At 33.4% G+C, this 22,442-nt stretch overlaps 1 protein-coding gene across 2 annotated transcripts in view; it reads left to right on the top strand.

Annotated features, from left to right (window-relative positions):
- The first annotated feature begins 3,032 nt into the window (after nt 1-3,032).
- Nucleotides 3,033-22,442, top strand: part of LOC105224275 (uncharacterized) — a 42,614-nt gene continuing 23,204 nt past the window's right edge. The window contains exons 1-2 of one of the 2 annotated variants that reach the window (XM_029549427.2): nt 3,033-5,935; nt 10,298-11,484. In XM_029549427.2, the coding sequence (XP_029405287.2) occupies nt 10,599-11,484 (886 nt within the window). In that variant the 5' untranslated portion in view covers nt 3,033-5,935; nt 10,298-10,598. Of the gene's footprint in view, nt 6,217-10,297; nt 11,485-22,442 lie in introns of both variants that reach the window. The other variant, XM_049458467.1, reaches the window with a different exon arrangement.

Genomic DNA, 22,442 nt, shown 5'->3' with positions numbered 1-22,442 from the left:
GACATCCATACAAAAGTATTTACCTATTGCTGATTGTGTAAGAATTTTACGCATCACGCCCGGTAATTGGTTTCCCTAGCTGGAGACTTTGTAGCGACATGTGTATGTATATTTGTATGTCTGTACTACATGATAACATTTGCTGATTTTACCGTGACGTCAAAAATTAACAGAACAAGAAGGTTGACTTTGTGCATGCAACACATATGTTGCAAGATAAGAGCAGAAAATTCTCAAGCAAAAAAGCGCTAAAATCCCGACAACTCGAAATATTAATTTTATTTTTTATGTGAATATGTAATAATTTGATTTTTTTATTTAATTTAATTGAAATCGGCATCCGGCATTGCTGTCCTGTTTTTCTACATATTTGACCTAATGAGACATTATCATTCGGCAGCAGTTGGCACATTGCCGGTGTGAACAAGCGATTTGCAGCGCAATTAAGTTCTTACTTAGTTAAGTTTAAATAAGCCTTGGATAATTTAATGCAACTTATACAAAAACAATTACTTTTAATAGAAGTTCCGCAAATAGGCACAGTGGTGATTGAAAAAATAGCAGCGAAAATATACAAAATATATACATATCGGCCTGACTGAATGATGGCAGCACAAACAGAAATCTCTTGCGAAGAACTGGGGCAGCCACTTTTACAAGCCTATTTTGAGTTCAACTTTACACCAACAAGTGCGTTCGCCATAGACAGGAACAGGTGTAATCGGCTGGCACTATGTCCGGGCTATATGGTGGATGCGATAAAACCTCCCATCAGAGCTCCCGTAGTGTCTAACGAGTCATCAACGATGTGTGTGGTCTGGTATTGTCTTGGTGGAACACTACACCATTCCTGTTGGCCAATTCTGGACGTTTCTGGTCTATCGCCAGCTTCAAATGGTCCAGTTGTCGCAGTAGATGGTATATTTAAGCGTCTGGCCATATGGGAGCAGCTCATAGTAGGTGATTCCCTTCCAATCCCACCAAACACACAGCAAAACCTTCTTGGCCGTTAATCCCGGCTTGGCCACTGTTTGTGACGATTCACCGGCCTTCGACCACGGCCGTTTTCGTTCGATATTGTCGTATGTGATCCATTTTTCGTCACCAGTCACCATCCGCTTCAAAAATGGGTCGAGTTCGTTCCGTTTCAGCAGCATATCACAGGCGTTGATTCGATCCAGAAGGCTTTTTTGCGTCAAATCACGCAGCACCTAAACATCAAGCTTTTTTGTGTAACCAGCCTTGTCCAAAGAGACCTGCTTACAGAATTTTTTTTTTTAAATCAGCCTTTTCGAGACGAGTCGAGCAAAAACGCGTTTCATACCCAATACATTCACCAAAATTATTCCAACGGACTCGCGAGAGATGTCGAGCTCTCTTGCCATCTCTCTAAAACTTGCCTGACGAGACCTGATAGTGATGAGGTCACAAAACTAAAAATAACTCTTGTCTGCCATTTTGAATATACTGAATAGAGATCATCATAAATATTGATCGATTGTCGTTTTTTATATTTTGTAAGCAGCTCAAACACGAAAAGGTTAAAAATAAATCAATTTTACATAAATTTAGTAAATATTATGAAACAAAGTCAACATGTATTTTTATTTTTAGTGATAATTATGCTTTTTTTTTTGACTACGTTATATAATAGAAAATTTAATATTTGTTATCGACATATTTATTTTCATTCAAGTGTAAAAACAAAATGTAATAGATTTTGTGACTGTCACTTACAGAATAGCAAAATCGTCTCAAGTCACAAAAATTGTCTCTAACTTAAAATCTCAAATTTAGAGACTTGAGACTGTATCCCAGTACAGAATCGCACGGATAGTCTTACTAACTTAGTAAAATACACCACAATTTATCATTAATTATTTTTATTAAAATAAAAAGTTCATAACTCGCAAATTTTTGTAATTTGACAACTTTATCTACAAGAAGCTGGCCATATTAAAAATATTTACGGATATACAATTTAAACTCCCTTTTTAATTCTGAATGCAAAAATGTAGAAAATTAATGAAAATCATTATTAAAATTTATTTTTGGCTTACAATTCTTCTTTAAGAAAGGTACTTTCAGAACAAACAACAAACATATGTAACGGGTGATTTTTTTGAGGTTAGGATTTTCATGCATTAGTATTTGACAGATCACGTGGGATTTCAGACATGGTGTCAAAGAGAAAGATGCTCAGTATGCTTTGACATTTCATCATGAATAGACTTACTAACGAGCAACGAGCTTGCAAATCATTGAATTTTATTACCAAAATCAGTGATCGGTTCGAAATGTGATTCTCGCGACAAATTTTGTTCAGCGATGAGGCTCATTTCTGGTTGAATGGCTACGTAAATAAGCAAAATTGCCGCATTTGGGGTGAAGAGCAACCAGAAGCCGTTCAAGAACTGCCCATGCATCCCGAAAAATGCACTGTTTGGTGTGGTTTGTACGCTGGTGGAATCATTGGACCGTATTTTTTCAAAGATGCTGTTTGACGCAACGTTACGGTGAATGGCGATCGCTATCGTTCGATGCTAACAAACTTTTTGTTGCCAAAAATGGAAGAACTGAACTTGGTTGACATGTGGTTTCAACAAGATGGCGCTACATGCCACACAGCTCGCGATTCTATGGCCATTTTGAGGGAAAACTTCGGACAACAATTCATCTCAAGAAATGGACCCGTAAGTTGGCCACCAAGATCATGCGATTTAACGCCTTTAGACTATTTTTTGTGGGGCTACGTCAAGTCTAAAGTCTACAGAAATAAGCCAGCAACTATTCCAGCTTTGGAAGACAACATTTCCGAAGAAATTCGGGCTATTCCGGCCGAAATGCTCGAAAAAGTTGCCCAAAATTGGACTTTCCGAATGGACCACCTAAGACGCAGCCGCGGTCAACATTTAAATGAAATTATCTTTAAAAAGTAAATGTCATGAACCAATCTAACGTTTCAAATAAAGAACCGATGAGATTTTGCAAATTTTATGCGTTTTTTTTAAAAAAAAAGTTATCAAGCTCTTAAAAAATCACCCTTTATATGTAAATTCATACATTTTATTTATTTGATTGAGATTTAATTACTAATGACAAAAACTTTGATGTCGGCTGTTCTTTTAATCACAATATCTGTCTAAGACATCTAGATGAAAGATTGTAGTTTCCATAGCGCCACTCTGTGTAAACAATAGTAAAGTTATGCTGACAGTTCCGGTTATGCCGACCAAATGGTCTATGAAACATTGTTTCTTAACTATGTTGGAGAACCGCGGTCTGTTTTTGCTTTAGCTTCATTAACAACAGTTCTCAACACATTTATTGCCTTACCGAAGTAGATTACTCGTTAGAATTATTGATCGTCATGATCATGATCCATTTCGAAAAAAGAACCTTCAAATTTAAAAGGGAATGCTTATTATCATTCGAAAGAAAATTCTTTGGCATTTATTTTTTGAAGATTATCTCTTTCGAATGTTGGCACCGGCTACGTCTCAGGCCCATCCGTTGAGTTCAATTTACGATGACGTTGTGATACCACACGATCTTGGTGGCCAATCGACGGGCTCAAAACGTGATATTATCTGCTCACCGAAGTGCCCTCTCAATAAATACATTGATTGATACAATATGTAGGATATTGCGCAGTCGGGATGAAACCAAATGTCCCCGAGATCACGAGCTTCAATTTCAAGCATCAAACAATCGGTTGTCATAGCGCAATAACAATCGAAATTGGCGGTTACGTTCTCTCCTGCATCACTTTTGAAGAAAATACGTTGTTTATGGCCTATGTTGGCCAAATATCTCTATCGGGAGCTTGGTTAAGCATACATATATCAAAGACGGAAATATCAATTAGGTATGAATAGAATACTTTGCGGCTCTCGTAACCATCAGCTGGCCCTGCAAGTTCCTCGCTTTTTCACAGCTCAGTTGAGTTGTGACATTAGTAGAATAGCCACTTTGAAAATACAGCAAATAAATGGAGCAGCGCTTTTGTCGCCCTAAATCGAGAATACGACCGTTCCGCATGACCCTTCGTCAATTTTGTGCCAGAGTTTATGTGCTTTAAAAGCTCTCAACTTGTGCCTAAAGCGTCTTCGGCGCGTGACACACATGAATATAATACCAACCCACGTCATGTGGACCTTTTTGGCATACTGGTTGCCGCTTTGATACCCCGCCACAGAGCAATGAACTGTCTTTCTTCAAATTTATGATGAAATCTAGTGAAACTCGTATAAAATTGTGTGATTTTGCTACCTAATTAATTAACAGCGCTATTTTTAGGGAGCCACTAAAAGTAATATTGATTATAATTTCCTTGAGCAGACTACATTCATGTGTTGTTGCTTGTGCAGGCAAGCAAACTGGATTTGCGCCAACGCATTTCCAAATTCATTAACAATTTTAAGCTGAAAATAAAAATCCAATAAACAAACTATTTCACATTTGAATATGCTAATGTCAGCGTTATTTCTGTAACGCCCGGGCGTATATGACTGCGTTTGGCTGTGCTGTTACACACCTAGTGCCAAATGCTGTTGAACTCGAAACTGAAACCATTTGCTAGGAAAAAAAAATAGAAAAAAAATAGATGAAATAAAGATCGAAATCAATAAGAAACGAGGTGAGTGAAATATGCACAACACGAAAGGCCAACTAGCCGTTGCTGTAATCATTATCGACTCGCGGCGCTGCGGCAAGATGACGCCGCCGCGCACCGCAGCCCATCATCCATATTGAACAGAATCAATAAAAAATATGATTGAATTGTTGGAAAAAAGTTGGCATAATAAAAATCGAAAAACAAATAATAAATAGCGGCAGCGAGCGGCGCGGCAAGCGAGCGTTTTGGACATTGAACAGCGATCAACGCGGTGAACCAAATGCGGCGGCGCGAAAATAAACTTTAACGTGCGGAGACTTGAGACGACGGCAGGCGAAAAAATAAAAGCAAAAAAATATAAAACAAAATATAAAAACGAAATCAAATACAAACGAGCAATCAAAGCAAATAACCAAAGCGAAAATTCGCGAGCAACAAGTACGCCTGTGACACACCAGGCGGCGTGAATGGCGGCAAGAAAGCAATAAGTCGGCGAAAATAGATATCAATAAAAAAGAAAATAAACAATGAAATAGAGAAAAGACGCAACGCAAAAAGAAATATAAAAATAAAATAAAAAACCAACACTTGATTGCGACTGCAAGCCGCGGATGTCTAGCGGCGGCAAGCCGTAGACCAGCTTTGCAGCGCGCACTCGCGAGAGCAACCGGATACAAAGAGCGCAGCTTTGAGCATAAGAAAACGTAAGATGGAGTAACGCGCACCAACACACACACACAAGCAACTTGGAGACTTGCGAAGACGCGCTAGATAATTGCGCGGCTTAGACAAGCAATGAAAGCGCAGCAGAAGATCAAATGTGGAGTGGTTTTCACGACATTAATTTCATACAACTTGTTAAGCGGCCGACTGACTCATGCCAGCGCCGCATCCAAATACAGACCCAGAAGGAATGTAAACAAACGCGCACCAAAGCGAGCAGCATGCGCCATAACCAACAGCGCAGCGCGAGAGCGCCAACGCGTTTGGAGACTTGCTACTGCTTGGCTTGACTGCCATATACGTAAGTGAGTGGAGTGGAGCGCGCCTCCGACTTGACTTAAGTTGACTTGAACAGACTGCGTTGGTATTGCTCGGTTGTGCTTGTGTGTGTTTGTAGTGGCGGCGTACAGCACTTAAAGATCGTCATTGTTTTGAGCTTAGTTTCGGTTTGTAGCTACTCGATAAAGCACGACTTCGCGGAGAAAACGAGCTTTTTGCGCGCACCAGCAAATGCAACAAAAATAATTGAAATAAAAAATTATAAAAGTGCACAAAAGCAACTATTGTTTGAAAAGTAGTTAAGAAAGAAATTATGTAAGTGCAACGTGATAAAAATTGTGGCGTTTAAGGCAAACGCATGGCAATAAATTAATGCAAAAGCGAAAAATTAGTTTTCTTTTTGTATGAAAGTGAATTGGCAAAAGTGTATATCTGTGTGTGCAATTAGCAACATTACCAGCTGCTTATTGCTGTTGTTTTTGCTGCTTATCCATTGCAACTAATCAACGCCGTCAACGTTGCCGCCGACTCAACCGCCGCGTAATGCAAACAACGGTTTCCGTTTAACCTTAATTCGCAGCGTCCAACACCAACTGGTAATTCCACGGCTAAGCGACAATCCTGACCTAGCTCCGGCTGCAATTGTCGCCTCCCTTGAGCGGTTGCATGCGCAAATGCGGCCGCTGCAGCGTTTACAGTTACTCAGCATGCAGCGACTGTATTTGCTTGGTTAGCGCGTGTGTATATTTTTATATTTTTTTTTTACGTTTTTTGCACAACAACAAACTCGTATTGTAATTGAAAACCCCCACTCAAGTTCAGGCAAAGTGTAATTGATCGAGGCAACAACAAAGCGCGTACTCAGTTGTAATCGTCTGCTGACGCTCTATTGTTCAGCGCGCGCCCCACACACCCGCGGCGAGCGCTCATGGCGTACACAGACGCGCGCATGCGTCGATAACTAAACAGACTGCTTGTCAGTTGGTCCGTCAAAAAGCGACTTCAAGTGACTGCTTTGCATGCAAATGAAGTGCAAAATTGCTCTTTTGATTTTATCTCGTGTTTCTTTTTTATTTAATTATTCAAATGTAATTGTCTATCTCAAGCCAGGCAGTGACAGAGTATCGGCAAGCGTCGTGAATGTCTGCATAAAAGATAAAACCGTTGTAATATAAAATTTTGCAAAATATTAATGTGAGCCCTTATTTGCTGAGCTTTTTGTGCGAGTTGATAAAAATATGAAATGTAATTTACTAAAATGTTCAGATAGTAGGAAATGTAAGAACGAATTAAAGCAACAAAAAGCGAGAAGAAAAAAATATTTTGAGTTCATAAAACACACAGAAAAAAATACAAAATAACATTCATTATAATATAACTAATAAAAAATATTAACAGTGGTAATTAAATATTAATAAAAAATATTCAAATTAGGTACAATTAATGTAAAAAACACAACTGTAAATTTTAATAAAAATCCTTAATACTTTACAACTAAATAAGTCGTGCAAAAGAATTGAACACAATGAATTTAATTAAAAAGATTTAAAAAATATATAAACTAGAACCTCGAAAATTTTATTTTTTAAAGTAAAAGCGAAATAGCTTTAATTTAAAACTGCGCAGAATTAAAACAAAAAATATATTATATGATAATAAAAAAATTAATTTACGAATATTTAAAAAACAATATTAATTGCCAAAAAAACAAAAATGTAAGATTTTAAAATTTAAAATAATTGATAAAGCAGTTTTTTTAATTTCCAAAATTGCCTTTTAGCGCTATCATAGCAGATGTGCCCTTAAAATAAATATATGATATAAGTGAAATAAACTTAACTAAACAAATAAGTAAATTACAAAAATCTAATCAATAAACTAGAATATCAAAATATTTATTTTTAAAACTAAAAAAAATAACTTTACTTAAAAACTCTGCAAAAATAAAAACAAAAAAAAAATTATATAATAATAAAAAATATTTAAAAAGGAACTAAATATATAAATTAAAAAAATAATTACCAAAAAAAAAAAAAAAAAAAATTTTCTTTAATTTCCAAAAATCTCCCCTCTATGCTGACATAGCACATGTGCCCCTAAAATATATGATATAAGTGAGCCTCACAAAATATTATCGTATTATTAATAATCTTCAAAACTACTTCAAAAAATATACAAAAATTTAAATTATATTAGAAAGTTTCGAACGAATAAATTTACAAAACTTAAAAAAAATTGTATTTGAAGTTTTCAAGCAAAAAATCTTTGAATTAAAGAAACAATTCATTTGAAATTGAAATTTAAATTTTAAAAATTTAAATATATGTTCAAACTTTTAAAAAAATATATAAAAAAATACTTTTTGATTCAAAATAATTAACTTAAAAATGAAAATATTATTTTTTACAATAAATTTGATAAACTAATAAAAAATATTAAATATTAATTAATAAAGAAATTAAATTGAAATACAAATTTAAACTTAAACATTTAAAGATAGATAATTTACAAAAATTCAAATATTGAGAATTCGCATTTTCAATTGGAAAACTCCCTAACCTATACTTACTTGAAAAAAAAAATATTTAATGCTTCAACTACTAACTTTGTTACTTTCACTTACATCATTCAAAGTAGTAACACCGCAAAAGTGAGGTTAAAATCTCTTTCAAAGCCTCCATTTGCTCCAAATTCGTTTATACGCTTGAATATTTTGCAAAGTGTGCTTTCATTCAGAATAATTTCTTGGCAGTATTAAAGCTAGTAGACTATACCAATCGAAGACATGAGCAATCAAAATTTCAATACAAGGATCGTGGTATTTCTGGCTTAACCAGTTGTTGAATCTCAACTGAACGCCGCTGGACTCGAATTGTATTGCATCCGTTAATCTATTGGTCTCGAAGCGTATTTGCTCGGAATCAAAAATTTCTCACTTTCCCATAAGCCAATTTAATATCGTCAAAAAATTGTCAGCTTCTGCTGTGAGATATAACCATTTTATAACCAAAACTCAAATGTATGATTAGGTGACGATATGTTTATATCTATTAATGGCATTTTTCGGGGACTAAATATCCTTGAATGTGGTTTTTTGACAAGAAAAAATTGTATTGCAGATTTCTCATATAGAAAGACCTTAACTAGTATAGATATTAGCACTTAAATCATGCCTGACGGTCAATTACTGCGTTTTCTAAAATTCTTAATTACACATATTTTTAACTCTCGTTATATAAAGTAAAATTAAAATAAAAAAAAATGTTATAATTATGATAACTAATTTTTGAATGCAATATTCAATTAAACATAAAGAAACAAATATAAATTCAATCATGCAAGAAAATAAATTCAAGACATTTAAATAAAATGCGGAAAATGCAGTTTACTAAGTTTGATAAAGTTTAAAAAATATCAGCAGATAAATATTATTTATAAAAACAACAAAAATTTCTAAATTTTTAATTAAAAAATACTAAAAAATCTAAATAATAATATTTCGATTTAAAGACACAAAAATGTCTTAAGAACGCTTAAACATTCGAATCCAAATGCTAGATGTTTTTGTAATGTAAATTTTTTTCGCTTTTATGCTTTAGTTGTAATATGCTTTAATATGCAAAGCACGTTTTCGCATATTATTTCGTATTGAGGCAACATTTGAATGCTGAAAAATCGAATCGTGAACTTCAAACGATTCGTGAAAACCGCGATTACAATACATACATACAAACACATATATACATAATACATAAATATTTACTGGTTTGGAGTTGCAAACGACACATTGACACGTCTGCGTCGCCAAATAAGGCAGTAATACGCGCATGGCAAATTATAAATTTTTTTCGAAAAAAAAATAACCAAATAACTCTGCGATGGCCACAAATACCATTATGAATGCTACAATTATTAAATATTAATGCTTTTTGAAAGTCACAAGCATTTTAATGTGATGAGTCATAAATGTTATTAATGAAGAAAATCGAATATATAAATTTTAGTGCAAAATAAAATTATGAGACATTTTTTAAAACACTGTTTTATACATCTCAAAAGTCGAAGCAATATCGTTGAAAGTGTAATTTTTGATAAAACGCAAGGGTGACGTGGAATATTTATAAAATTATTAAAGAATTTATAATAAACCTACAACACAAAAATATTTACTTTTTTTGTTAAATAAAAATAATTGAAACTTCCACAAAAACAAAAACAAATAAATATTCTGAATAATAAATTAAAATTTGCAATACATAACTAAAACAAAGCACTAAAATAAAAAAAAAATAACTTAAATTTTTTACCCCACCAATTTCCAAAAAAAAATATAACGAAATTATATTTTAAAAATTTTAAGCTTTCTGTATGATGTTTTTTTTATTATTTATTCCTAAAATTAATTGAGACACAATTTTGACAAAATCTGAAGTTAACAAATTTTTATTATGAAAAAATAATAAAACACTAACAATAAAAAAGTTTAATTAAAAAACTAAAACACTAAAATCGAAAAAACTTAAAAAATTTGTGTGATATGGTTTTTGAAGCAAAATGAACTAAAATCATTTATAACATTAACCAAAGAAAAAACCATTAAAGTTATAAATTATTAGAATTATTTTTTATTTAAAAGTTAAATTTTTTTTTTAATAATTTTTTTTTTATTTTCTATAGAGTGTCAATATCCTTCTCAATAATGAATGAATAAGTGAAAAACTACTTACAATTAAAAGTTACAACAAAACCTTTAAAGGTATTAACTTAGAATAAAAAGTGAACTTGTGAAACACAGAAAATAAGTAAACATAATAAAACAACAATTAAAAAAATTAACAACAACATATAACATAAATGGGCGACTACGCGCCCTTTTTGTGCTGAAACTTTCAAGAAATCATTGTTAAACTTATTGTGGCACCCATTAAAACACAAATATCCACCCTGTAAATCCCCCAATCAACCCCGCGTTGGCAAAATGGAGTATCTGCTGCTGAACGCTTTCGAACAAAACTACTACAACCACATCAAGCAATTTGAGCGCGTCGCCAATGCCGCCGCGGCAGCGACAGCGGCCGCTCAGAACACGCTAGCGGTGCGCAACCACACAGCACTCATGTCCACCAACAACAACAACATTGCAAGCACTTCATCCCCAACTTCATCTAACTCACCATCGACCTCCTCCTCCGCGCTCTCATCTCTATCCTCTTCACCAGCATCAGCTGTGAGCAGCAACAGCGCGGCAGCGCTGCCTAACGGCAGCCCAACGGCGAGTACGCATAGCAACCATTACACAGCACAGACGAGCCTAGCGCATGGTAAAGATACAGCAACGGCAACAACAAATGGATATAAAGGAACGCAAAAGCAGGCTCCTGCGACGGCGCTGCAAGCACAACCGCTTTCCGCGCGTCAAATGCCACAGTTCACCGCGGCACAAGCAGCCGCCGCTATGGCCGCGCAGTATCACCTGCAACATTTGCAGCATGAACAGCAGCAACATTTGGCACAACAGCAACAACAGTTTGCGCTTAACCGCGCAAGCACGCAGCATGCGAAAGCGACAACAACAACAGCAACAGTGCAGGCATCACCATCATCAAACGGAGCAGCGGCGCATATGCATTTGCCGCATGTATCAGCGCTGCAACTAACGCTACCACCACCGGCGTCGCATCTGCAACAACAGCACCATCATCACCATAACCACAATCAGGCGGAACAGGCGCATTCGCATGCGCAATTGTGGCACGCGCGTGATCAGCAAAACAATTCGAATGTGGCAAATAGTTTGTTTTGGCAACCATGGCGTGAACTACACCATCACTTATACCAACAACAACAGCAACAGCTACAAAAAGGTAGGCATTCAACGCAAAAAAGCTAGATATCTGCATTTCGTTTAAAAATATGGTGTTTGTGTAAGCTCCGCAGCTTCCTCAACTTATTTTGAACAAATGCGCTTTCAGTAAGCTTTCTCTGTCTAAACTGTATAATCTGCGACCTCCAAAAATTTTATTTTCCAATAGCTTTCCCTGGTCGCACTCACTACGCGGAGACTGTCGTAATGCTCGTTTGCTCTATTATTTTATTTACTCTATTTTCTCCAAATTCACTGCTTCTCTCTTGTTGTCTGTGTATGAGAACGGCAGAGTTCATTTTTAACAACTTTGAGAGAAGTGGTGGATTCATAATTATAGATTAAGTATTTAGGCGAACTTATCTAAATTTTGAAATAATTATTAATGAATTCAGTTTCATGAATTTTTCGGATTTATTTTTAGTGAAAAAGTCACTATTGACCCATTTAATGGGTATATCATTCCCATCCAAAAAAAGCAGGTCAATTTGCCAATGCCGTGGGAAAATCATTTTCTCAGATGTTGTCACTAATTCTACGAATATAAACAGCAAAATATTAATGTGCATGCAAGTGTGCATTTCCGTTCAAATTCAATGGATTTATTGAGTGAACACTTCGGTGAGCAGATAATTTCACGTTTTGGGTCGGTCGACTGGCCACCAATAACGGTGTGATATTATTTTTCCTGTGGGGATATGTAAAGTCTGTAGTCTATGCGGACAATCCCGCTTCAATTCATGCCTTAGAGCAAGACATCACGCGTATTGTTCGCCAGTTACCAGTTGAAATGCTCGAACGAGTCATCGAAAACTCAAGGGATAGACCATCTGAGACGGCCAACATTTGAAAAAATAACACTTCAAAACAAAAAATGCCCAAGAATTCCCCTTTAGATTTAAAGTTTCTGTTCTGTAGGAACCTCGAAATGGTTCACCCTTTACATATGTATATAGAAGTTATAAAGTGTAGGAAAATATAAGCAACGAAATAGAGTCATAATAAAAATCTAGTGTCGCTGTTTTCCGAAAATAAAATCAGTTTCAAAACCAAAATGAATAAAAGTATGGATTACTGCTCAAAGAAATAAAGATAGGAAATAAAATATATTCTGACAAAATTGGCTTTGAAGTAATATTAAAAAAAAACATTAAAAATAAAATGTGTAAATTATTGAAATTAAAAAAAATTAAAAAGATTATATTCTAAAAGAAATTGCATTAAAAATAAAAATTTAAAAAAACTAAAATTAAAAATGAACTAAAAAATATTAATTCCCAAAAGAAATTGCACTAAAAAATTAATTTCCAAAAGAAAATAGTTTTTTTCATTTTTTTAACTAACTCATTACTTTTTGTTTGATTATTGCTTATATTTTTATTTAAATATATATTTTTTTTAATTTTGTTAAAAAATATGTTTTGAAAAAAAAATGGTTTTGAAGTAATAATTAAAAAACTTAAAAATAAAATTTGTAAATTATTTAAATTAAAAAACAAAATCTTAAAAAACATTTTTTCTAAAAGAAATTGTTAAATAAAAGTAGAATTTTTGAGATTAAATAAACTTATTAATATACTTATATTTTAATTTAAATATTTTAATTTTACTAATAAATTTGGAGGAAAAAAATTGACGCAGAATTTATCTTTAGTATTCTCAATCAACTACATTTTTTTGTACTTTATTACTTACATTTTTATTTATTTATGTTCTTTCCTTTCTTTTTAATTTTTACAATATATTGTATGTGATATTTTTTATTTATTTAAATTTGTTTTTCCTTTTAACGCCGCGAAGGTTCTTTTACTTCTTGTGCCACTTCTTCATGGCTAAAATTTGCCTGAAACATTTGTCGCTAAATTATTGTTTATTAAATTTCACTTCATTTTTTATTTCCATGCAATTCTAAGAAATTTTCCGCGCTATTTTTGCGAAAAGCACAATGAAAAAGCATAGTTACTAATGTAAACACACATACAAACAGATGTAAATACATTTTTTATATGTATGTGGCGATGTGTTGTCAATGCTGCTGAAAGTGAACTCATTGTCGCAACTCAATGAATGAAAGCTTTTGTTGTTCCCTCGTCGCTTATTTAGTTAGATTGTCGCGTTTTATATTGCCTTAGGTGTGTTGTTTTGGTGAATTTGCAAATTGGTGTTTTCGATGGTGTCAACTACAACAAAAGTGGGTCAGTTATCTATCTACATTTATGGAGCTTTATGTGTCAATAGCAGAATAAGAAATTCAAGCGATCAGCAGACGACCAAGGGAAAAATACATTTCACACCATTATTTATTCTGGTTTCATTGAACACATTTATGGAAAACTTCATGGATTCACAGATTTTTTACTCTCACTTACAGTTTTCATACTCAATCTTTTATGTGCTTATCTTTCTTCTTTATGAATTTTATGTATTAAATTTAAATCACTTGAATCGCTACCAGATTAACTCACTCCAATGAGGACTTTTTATGACAGTAAAATTGGTGTCCAAGGTAAACCTGATCGTCATCAAAAGGAGGGTCTCTCATTCGAGGCTGGTGGTCAGTTTTCATTGGGGGTGTTTTTTTTGTTTTAGGGGATGTTTCGCCTTCTCACTTTAACTCGCCTTCAAACGGATGGTCTTAGGCTACCCAGAGGATACTTGCTCAAAAACCGGAAGTCGTAAGCTGCTTAAGCCATATGTAAAAGAATCGATTCTGGCCACTCCCAAGTGAATGCCAATAAGAGAACTTTCCTCACTTGCGTGAACTTCTACACATGACTCCATCCATGAAGAAGAAGAAGAAGGTAAACCTGGATTAATATAAAATGCAATTGGTTGAGCTGGCGAACTAAGCACGGTTCAGAACTGTTTTTAACTTTTTATATGTGTAACTGAGCCTTTATCATGCTTAGCCGTATGTATACACTGCGCGTCACCAGGTTAGCACACCTTTATTTGTTCCGTATAAAAATTATTTGTTAATAATCGCTAAAATGTTTAGAATTGTAGATTCTTTGGTTTTGAAAGAAATTTAACAAAACTATTTAAGCGCTAAGTGTGCTACTCTATTGAAGCGCAGTCTAGATAATATTCGAAATTCAAAGTGAAGTAATAAGATAAACTAGAAAAATATTGGAGTTGAGAGTGAGTAGGTATCCAACTTGTATCAGACCGTTGGAAGAAAAAATAACAGAACTAATGGAACCCATGGGAAAAATACTGAACAAATTTCACATTTCTCATTCGTGGTCAAAACAGTAGTTTGCTCCGAGCTATAAATATGTACGTGAATATCTATCATGAAAATATTTCTAGTATAAATTTCTCAGCTGCTTTACACTTTCGTGATAAGCGGTAGTGACCATTAAAAACAGTCACCACCCTCTCGAAAGCTCCTCTCATAATTTCCTGCGCGGTAATGACGCATACAAAGTGCTAAATATAATTTGCTGAGTTGAAACTATTTTATAATGCAATATAAATCACAAATGTTTATCGCCTTATTAATAAAATCAAATTTACTATGGGAAAATATTCAACAGTTTAATTGCTGCTTGAGTTATATAGGTTTTCCGTGTTACTTTTCCTCATTTTAAACATATTTTCGCGAATAAAACTCTCATACATATATATATAAAATTATAATAAAATTAAAATAAAATAAATAAAAAACAACTACAAATTCGTGGCAAAATAATATGGCATTTATGCACACATAATTTTGCTTAGCTTCACAGTTTTTATGTTCACCACAGAGGTGTATTTTGTTATTCTTTTTTTCCGGCAATTATGACAGCAATGATCGTTACGTGCTCGCAAGCGCATACATTCACACATATGAATATGTATTTATATATTTAAATATGTTTATGGCAAGAGCCATTTAACCGCTGCCAAAAAGGGTTAACAATTCCACGCTTTTGCAATTCAGGCATTTCAAAGAAAGCAAGGAACGATTCGCCAACTCGACGAATCATACAACAATTGTATAAAAATAAAAATTACAAGCGCACACAAATTGCAAATTACGATTGACAGTTGGCAACTGTGTGTTGTAAGCGTTAAATAATTCAGAAAATGCCACAAATTGTGAAGAGAAGAAAATGAGAAAAATTAAAAAAAGCAAAAAAGAAAAAGAAGCCAAAAATTTAAAGTGCACACCTAGTGGGAAATTAAAAATAAAAAACTTTTCGTTTATTCTTCAAATTACAATACAAAAATAATTTTAAAAAATTCGAATTACGTTTTTTTTTTTAATATATATATCGTCACCTAAAATGCAAAACAACATTTAGGAAGAGTGATGTTATCTTCTGTTGCATTTTAGGTGCCGATATATACTTTTTTAAGATTTTTTAAAATACTTTTTTATTTTGCCATTGCTTCCATCAGTATTATGTATATTCATATTTTTTTAATAATAAAATAATTATTTTTAATTTTATTTAATTTTTTATTTTTATTTCTTTAATATATATATTTTAATTTTATTTAACTTTTTTCACCTTTCGATTCCCTTCACTCACTCCATCATTTGCCCGCCATTGACAAGTGTGGCAATGCCATAAACGTCAGCAATGACATTCTTGCAAGCACTCAATACTTTAATGGCTATTTCTTATTTTTGCTACCGCATGCGACATTCACTGTCAATTTTCACGGCATTATGTACATTCGTATTCATACACGAGTCCATACTGGTGAGTGTGCGTGTGCATGTGTCTGTAAGTGACAACATTCCCTTTTACGACGAGTGCAATGGGTCCAATGCCCATCCATGAATATAATATGAGTCGAAAGCATTGTTTTACAACAGCAACAAAAACACAATAAATTCAGTGAAATGTTTTTGTTTCATCCATATTTTTTCGCTATTTTTGCACCGAACAAAATGATCGATGGCAAAGTGTGGCAATAAAAATAAATGTAACAATAAAAATGGTTGTTTATTATGTAACATTCTCCTGCTGTTTTAATACGCCGGTATATATGCACATACATATGTGAATATTTACATTTGTGTATAGCAAATTTTATGCATGACTTTTTCTTTTCGAAGCGTCGAAACAACAAAATGAGCCGGGCGTCATCATGGCTGGTGGATCAGTAATGCCGTTATCTGTATTTGTAGACCGTTACTATCACCTCATAGTGGGTCACAAAATCGCGGTACTTTCAATGAAGAACCTACAAGATCCCTAAAATGTAGGCTGTTTAGAATGGCTCATGGGTTTCTAATAAATAAATTCTCATTGCGATACGTTATTGCTATTTTCGCTGTTGGTTTCTAGTTTCTGTCCGAGTTCAGCTATTGTTCCTCCTATGTAAAATAGGCTGAGGATCCTCCCAATTTCAAGTATTCAAGATGTTGCCGATAACGATCTGATTCAATAGATCACACAGATCCTGTTATGTTATAATAAAAGAGGAGATCTTCAGTTAAATCCTTCTGTTTTTCACTTGGGTCCCTTGGGATTTTCTATAGGTCTAATAAATTCCAATCAGATCATTTCAAAGCAACTTGGGCGATCCAAAAGGATAAGCATATAATCTTGTTCTTTCCATAATGAATTGTGCTGAACAGTGGCTTTTCCAACCGATCTTTCCAACAGCAAAGAAAAAAGCATCGGACACGAGAAAGCATAACTTGAAACGAAGGCTCGCACAAACACAACTTCTTATACATAAATGACTTCGGTGACATCCAACTCGAACCTTACCGCTCAAGCGGAATTAGGTGACAGTTACAACAACAATAATGTATACCTAATTATATTTTGAAAAGGGTCTGAGAATATAGAAAACTAGTTTGCAAGCACAATCCAGTCTTCAACGATATCTTCCACACTTGAGTAAATATATATTGTTTATAATTAAATAATTGTTTCCAATACAACAAACAATATTTGTGCCTATATGACACCTGGTGCTGATGGGTTAATGAACGCGAGCGATTGTTCCCCACAGACTTTGTGGTTACAATTCGAACTCTTGTATGTACATTTATACATTTGTATGTTTGTATATAGACAATTGCGCAGTATAACAAATTTTATTTATTATTTTACCAGACAATCAAAGCACAGTTCAGGAAGTCAATAATAAAAAGTAAATAAAAAAACAACAGTCGAAGCAATAAAAATTAGCATAATATTAACTAAAATAATGTCAACTAAATAGAAAGAGCAACAACAAAACCAAAATTACAAAAAACACGAAAAAACTTCAACCGAAGTTTCATTTTATATACATAGTTGCATAAGACGTAAACAGAGATCTTTACATTGATTTCGATCGGTCAGTTTATTTGGTAACTTCATATATACCAACGTGGTGCGGTTCCAACAAATGAGCAGCTCTTTGGGAAGAAAAGGGCGTGAGTAAAATTTCAGATCGATAACTCAAAAAATGAGTCAGAGGTACGCGTACATACAGACAGACTGACATAACTAAATCGACTCAGCTCGTCACATTGATTGTTTTAGATATTTACTTTATAGGATCTCCATAGTTTTATTGTAGGTGTTTCAAACCTCGTGTGGCAAACCTAATACAACCGCCAGCGCGTGATGAAAAATATACGCAAATTGTAGTTGAAGGGTTCAGGCAGGCGGTGGCTAGACAAGCAGACGAACACCGCTTTTTGTAAACACAATAAAAGCAACAACAGCAATACGAGTTAAAATTTTTCAAATAAGCACAACACAATTGTCGGCTATCGCTCCAAATATTTTGTGCAAAATTTCATTTTCTGGTTATTTTGTTGGGCAAATAAGCAAATATACATACATACATATATGTATATGTACATATTTATATACAATCGACCAATCATCTAAACCCCACGATTGTCTTCCTCGTTATTATTTATTTGGCATAATAGCATAGACACGAACCACGAGCACGAGCTGACGCATACAACGCATGAGGCGAACTAACGCGCATTTCTTTAACAACAAATGCACACAGGCATAGACAGAGTTGCGAAAAACGACAATGAATTTTCGTAGGTTGGCGAGTCGTCGTTATGCTGTTAGCAAGCGTGTAGAAAAAAACACAAACAAATCACAAGCGAGAGGCAACGTGCGGGTTTTAAACTGTTTCAACGAACCATCAGTCACTGTGTCAACAATGGAGCTGCCCGCTAACAAATCTCCATTAGGACTTCAGTATATGGTGATGAGGGTTTCTGCATTTTGTTTGTGTATGTGTGGTGCAATATTGTAGACGTAAGTTGGTAGTGCGCGCAGGCGTATACTTAATTACACAAATATTTTCAAAAAAATATTAATCGGAGATGTACGCTTGCCACGAGCCAAATATGATGGAAAGCTGTATACTATATAACATGCATTACACATTTTTTATATTAGGGGTGTACTAAACATTTTTATAAATACTTCCGAAAATATTACATTGTTAGAATTGCGCAATTTTTGTTTTTTTTTTTCGTTGTGAAATTCTACAAAGTTTAATGGTTCGGCTGCAGTTTTAGAACAACTGTCAGGTGTAGTGTTTCAGCAAATCTAAATTTAAATAATGTTTAATGTGCAGTACCAAAATTATCTCCATGCTCAAGTTTATGATACAATATGTACGTACTATAGTCCGTGCTTTCAGGTTACATCAAATTTATCGACAAAAATAAATATAATAAGAGCAAAACTTAAAACTAGGTTGTTTTTAAAAATCGTACTAATAAAAAGTTTGCGTTAATTTTTTAGCAGTTCGTTGAAATTTCAGATCATTATAATCTTCATCATAACCTAACCTAACTTCTAATCCTACCTAACGGTTTTAAAATATTTAACTTTGCTAAAGAGCTTTTTTCTGAAAAAATGTATTGATATAGAAAATATTATAGAGCTGGAGACTTAATGTTAAATTAATAAAATAAATGTGCAAATCAGCGGCAGAGTAACTTCCAGCTGCCGGCTAGCTAAGTAGATAAAAGTTAAAAGCAAAGCAAAAACCGCCTACCTAGCTACTTTATAGGAAATCTCTGCCCGGTAACAGCTTGTATGTGTGTATATGCATATGTACATATGTATAGCTTTATGCCGTCGGCACCCATAAAAGGTTAATTCTCGCACTTAAAACGCTTTGCGCGTACGCTCACTTCTGACTGATTTTCAACGCTGTTTTTTGGCAGTTTCCAATTATATAACTGCACACTCATAAATACATAAGTATTCATTGCTGTTAAGTTGAAATTGTGGCATTTTGAAGTTGTGGTTTACTCATTGTTTTTGTTATTTTTTGTTTTTGATGTGTTAATTTTTAATTATTTTTTAATCTTTCACTTTAGACTTATTTTCCAACCTGTTGGCGCGTGTTCAATGCGACCGAGTTGTTTAATTATTTTTGTTACTAATATCGCGTTTTAGATTGGTTTTTTTTTAATTTTTTTTTTTTTTTGTAAAAATTTCTCAAATTTTTATGATTATTGGATTTAATTTCTACATATTTGTTAAATTCATCACAACAACCAAAAACATTATATTTATATATTTTTGAAATTAATTAACTTACTTAGATTTTACTGATACATAAACCTTTAGAAAGTTAAGAGAGATCAGATAATTTTTAATCTCATAAAAACTCGTATTTTAAATTTTACCGCAATTCTTCAAAAACTTGATTTTTTCTAAACTCTTTTTCTATTTTAATATTCCAAAAACGTTTGCGCAAGCTTTTTTCGAAATAGTTAAGATAAAGCTTTCATTGAGCATTCACATTGGAAAAGTCATAACTTTTGATTAATATACCCCAGAGGACAATTTGCATACATTTGTCCACCACTTTCCGGTCATGAAAATTTTTTAATGCAACAGCTTAACTTGAAATATATGTATGCAGTGAAGCTTTCATGGAGCTTTCATGCTTGAAAGGAACTTTTATTAATGTTTACCATTTGCAGAAGTTTTCCCAGAACTTTCCGACCACAAAATTGACAACCCATAATTATTTTTTAATAAACATCTACGGTAATTAATTTTATTTCCTTTAAGCAATATTATCTACGAATATGCTTAATAGTAATAATAAAATGCTAAACATTAACTGCCACACATTAAAATATACATAACTATATGAATATAGTATATTTGCGCACGTGTAATAAATCAGCAATTAATAATAAATAAAAGTAACGCATGTATAATATTATTATTTGCTTTGTGCAAATCTTTTACGGTCGATAAGTAACACGAGCTCACGAACTTTGCGCCAACCGTGACAAATTTATTTAATTATGATTATTTAAGTGATTCGTCATACGAGCCCGTTATTTTTATAACTTTCAACTAATTTTCACTTATTAGTTATATTAGTAGATATATATGTATATTTCAATAATACTTTAGACAATATATTGAAAACATCAAATAAATACATACATATATACTTGTGTATATGTATTATAGTATTACCGTAATTTTGCAAAGTAGACAATTTTCACGTTCAAATCATATTCACGTGCCTCAAATGCGCCGTTCAGTGTCTTGCACGACTCACAAACAACAAATTCAGACTTCGCACTGCTGCAGCCAAAAACACACCTGTCCCAATTGCGTTTTAAATTATACATGTATGTACATTAAACACGTGTCAACGGTACACTGCGATAAGCCTAATCGCCTACAAAGTAATATCGAAAGTGCATTTGCGCGTGCTAATTATGCCATTTGCTCATCACCACCGAACTTGGCTAGAGTTACACAATTTCTTAAACACTTACATACATATGTATGTATGTATAAACATACCGTATACGTACGTAAATATACATACACATGCAAGTCCTTATTTACACTGGGATGTCTGCTTCTTATATAAAAAGGACTTATTCGAAGGGAAGCAATTCCGGATTGTACTGATATATTCCAAGTTAATAAAATTTTTAACCATCATGTATTTATAATTTTTCTGATAACTAAGATTACATTATTTTTTCACGTTGAGTCCGTTTTATATGCAGTCCCGAAATTTCGGGATTGATGTTTTGAAATTAAATGTGCTTACTACTTCCGAAAAGTCGTTAAATGTCATTCCTTATGCAACTAATGAAAATGAAGTCAAATAGATGATTCTAATTAAATTATTTGAAACCAAGCAATTGGATTTTTTTATTGTAAACCATACACTACATACGTACATATGTATGTATATATAAAAATATTAAATTGTAATGAATCACTCTTGCCTTCTGCACACTTTGCGCTTTCTAGCGGTCCTTTTATATAAATCATACATATACACATTCATACAAACTAAAACTAATTAAAAAATCACTCGCCCAAAAATCACTGCAAGATCTGTCAAAGCAACACGTGTAATAATTTGCATACATATTTGTTTTTTGCTTTTGCTAACGTCATTTGTCATTGAATTTACCTGTGTAAGCAATGTCGTCATTACTAGAAACAGCTTGTCTTGAGTGGCAATAATAAAACACACTTATTTGCTTATGCAAATTTACTTGCGAAAAGTGCTTGACGCTTTACCTTTTTTATTAAACTGTAATTAACACTTTGGCAGCCTATGCACTAATTGTGATCTGTGGACAAAACAGGGTGCGCTTATAATACAAAAAGTAATTAAGGTAAATTTTTTTATGAACAAATTTACTTAAAACGAGAAAAAGCAAGAAAACGGCAACAAAAACAAAAACTAAACAGTTTGTGTGCCATAAAATCTAAAAATAATTGCTTAAGCTGCTATTAGAAGTGTTAATGGCAATGAAATCTATATATAAGTAACTATCCGTTGAAAACAAGAGAAAATCTATATATTTAGCTATAATAAATACAAACATTTTGTTTTCATATAAATATGTATGTACATACGTAGATATGTATGTATTTTAGTAATTCGCATTTTCATATTTCTTTCGCAAACACGTGCATTGTATAAAAAAAGAAATAAATTATTTGTTGTACCAGCGCATAATCAACAAAAAAC

Source organism: Bactrocera dorsalis, chromosome 5, assembly GCF_023373825.1.
Source record: "Bactrocera dorsalis isolate Fly_Bdor chromosome 5, ASM2337382v1, whole genome shotgun sequence".
NCBI lineage: Eukaryota > Metazoa > Arthropoda > Insecta > Diptera > Tephritidae > Bactrocera > Bactrocera dorsalis.
Note: the sequence above shows the minus strand (reverse complement) of the source record. Positions and strands in the feature narration are given on the sequence as shown.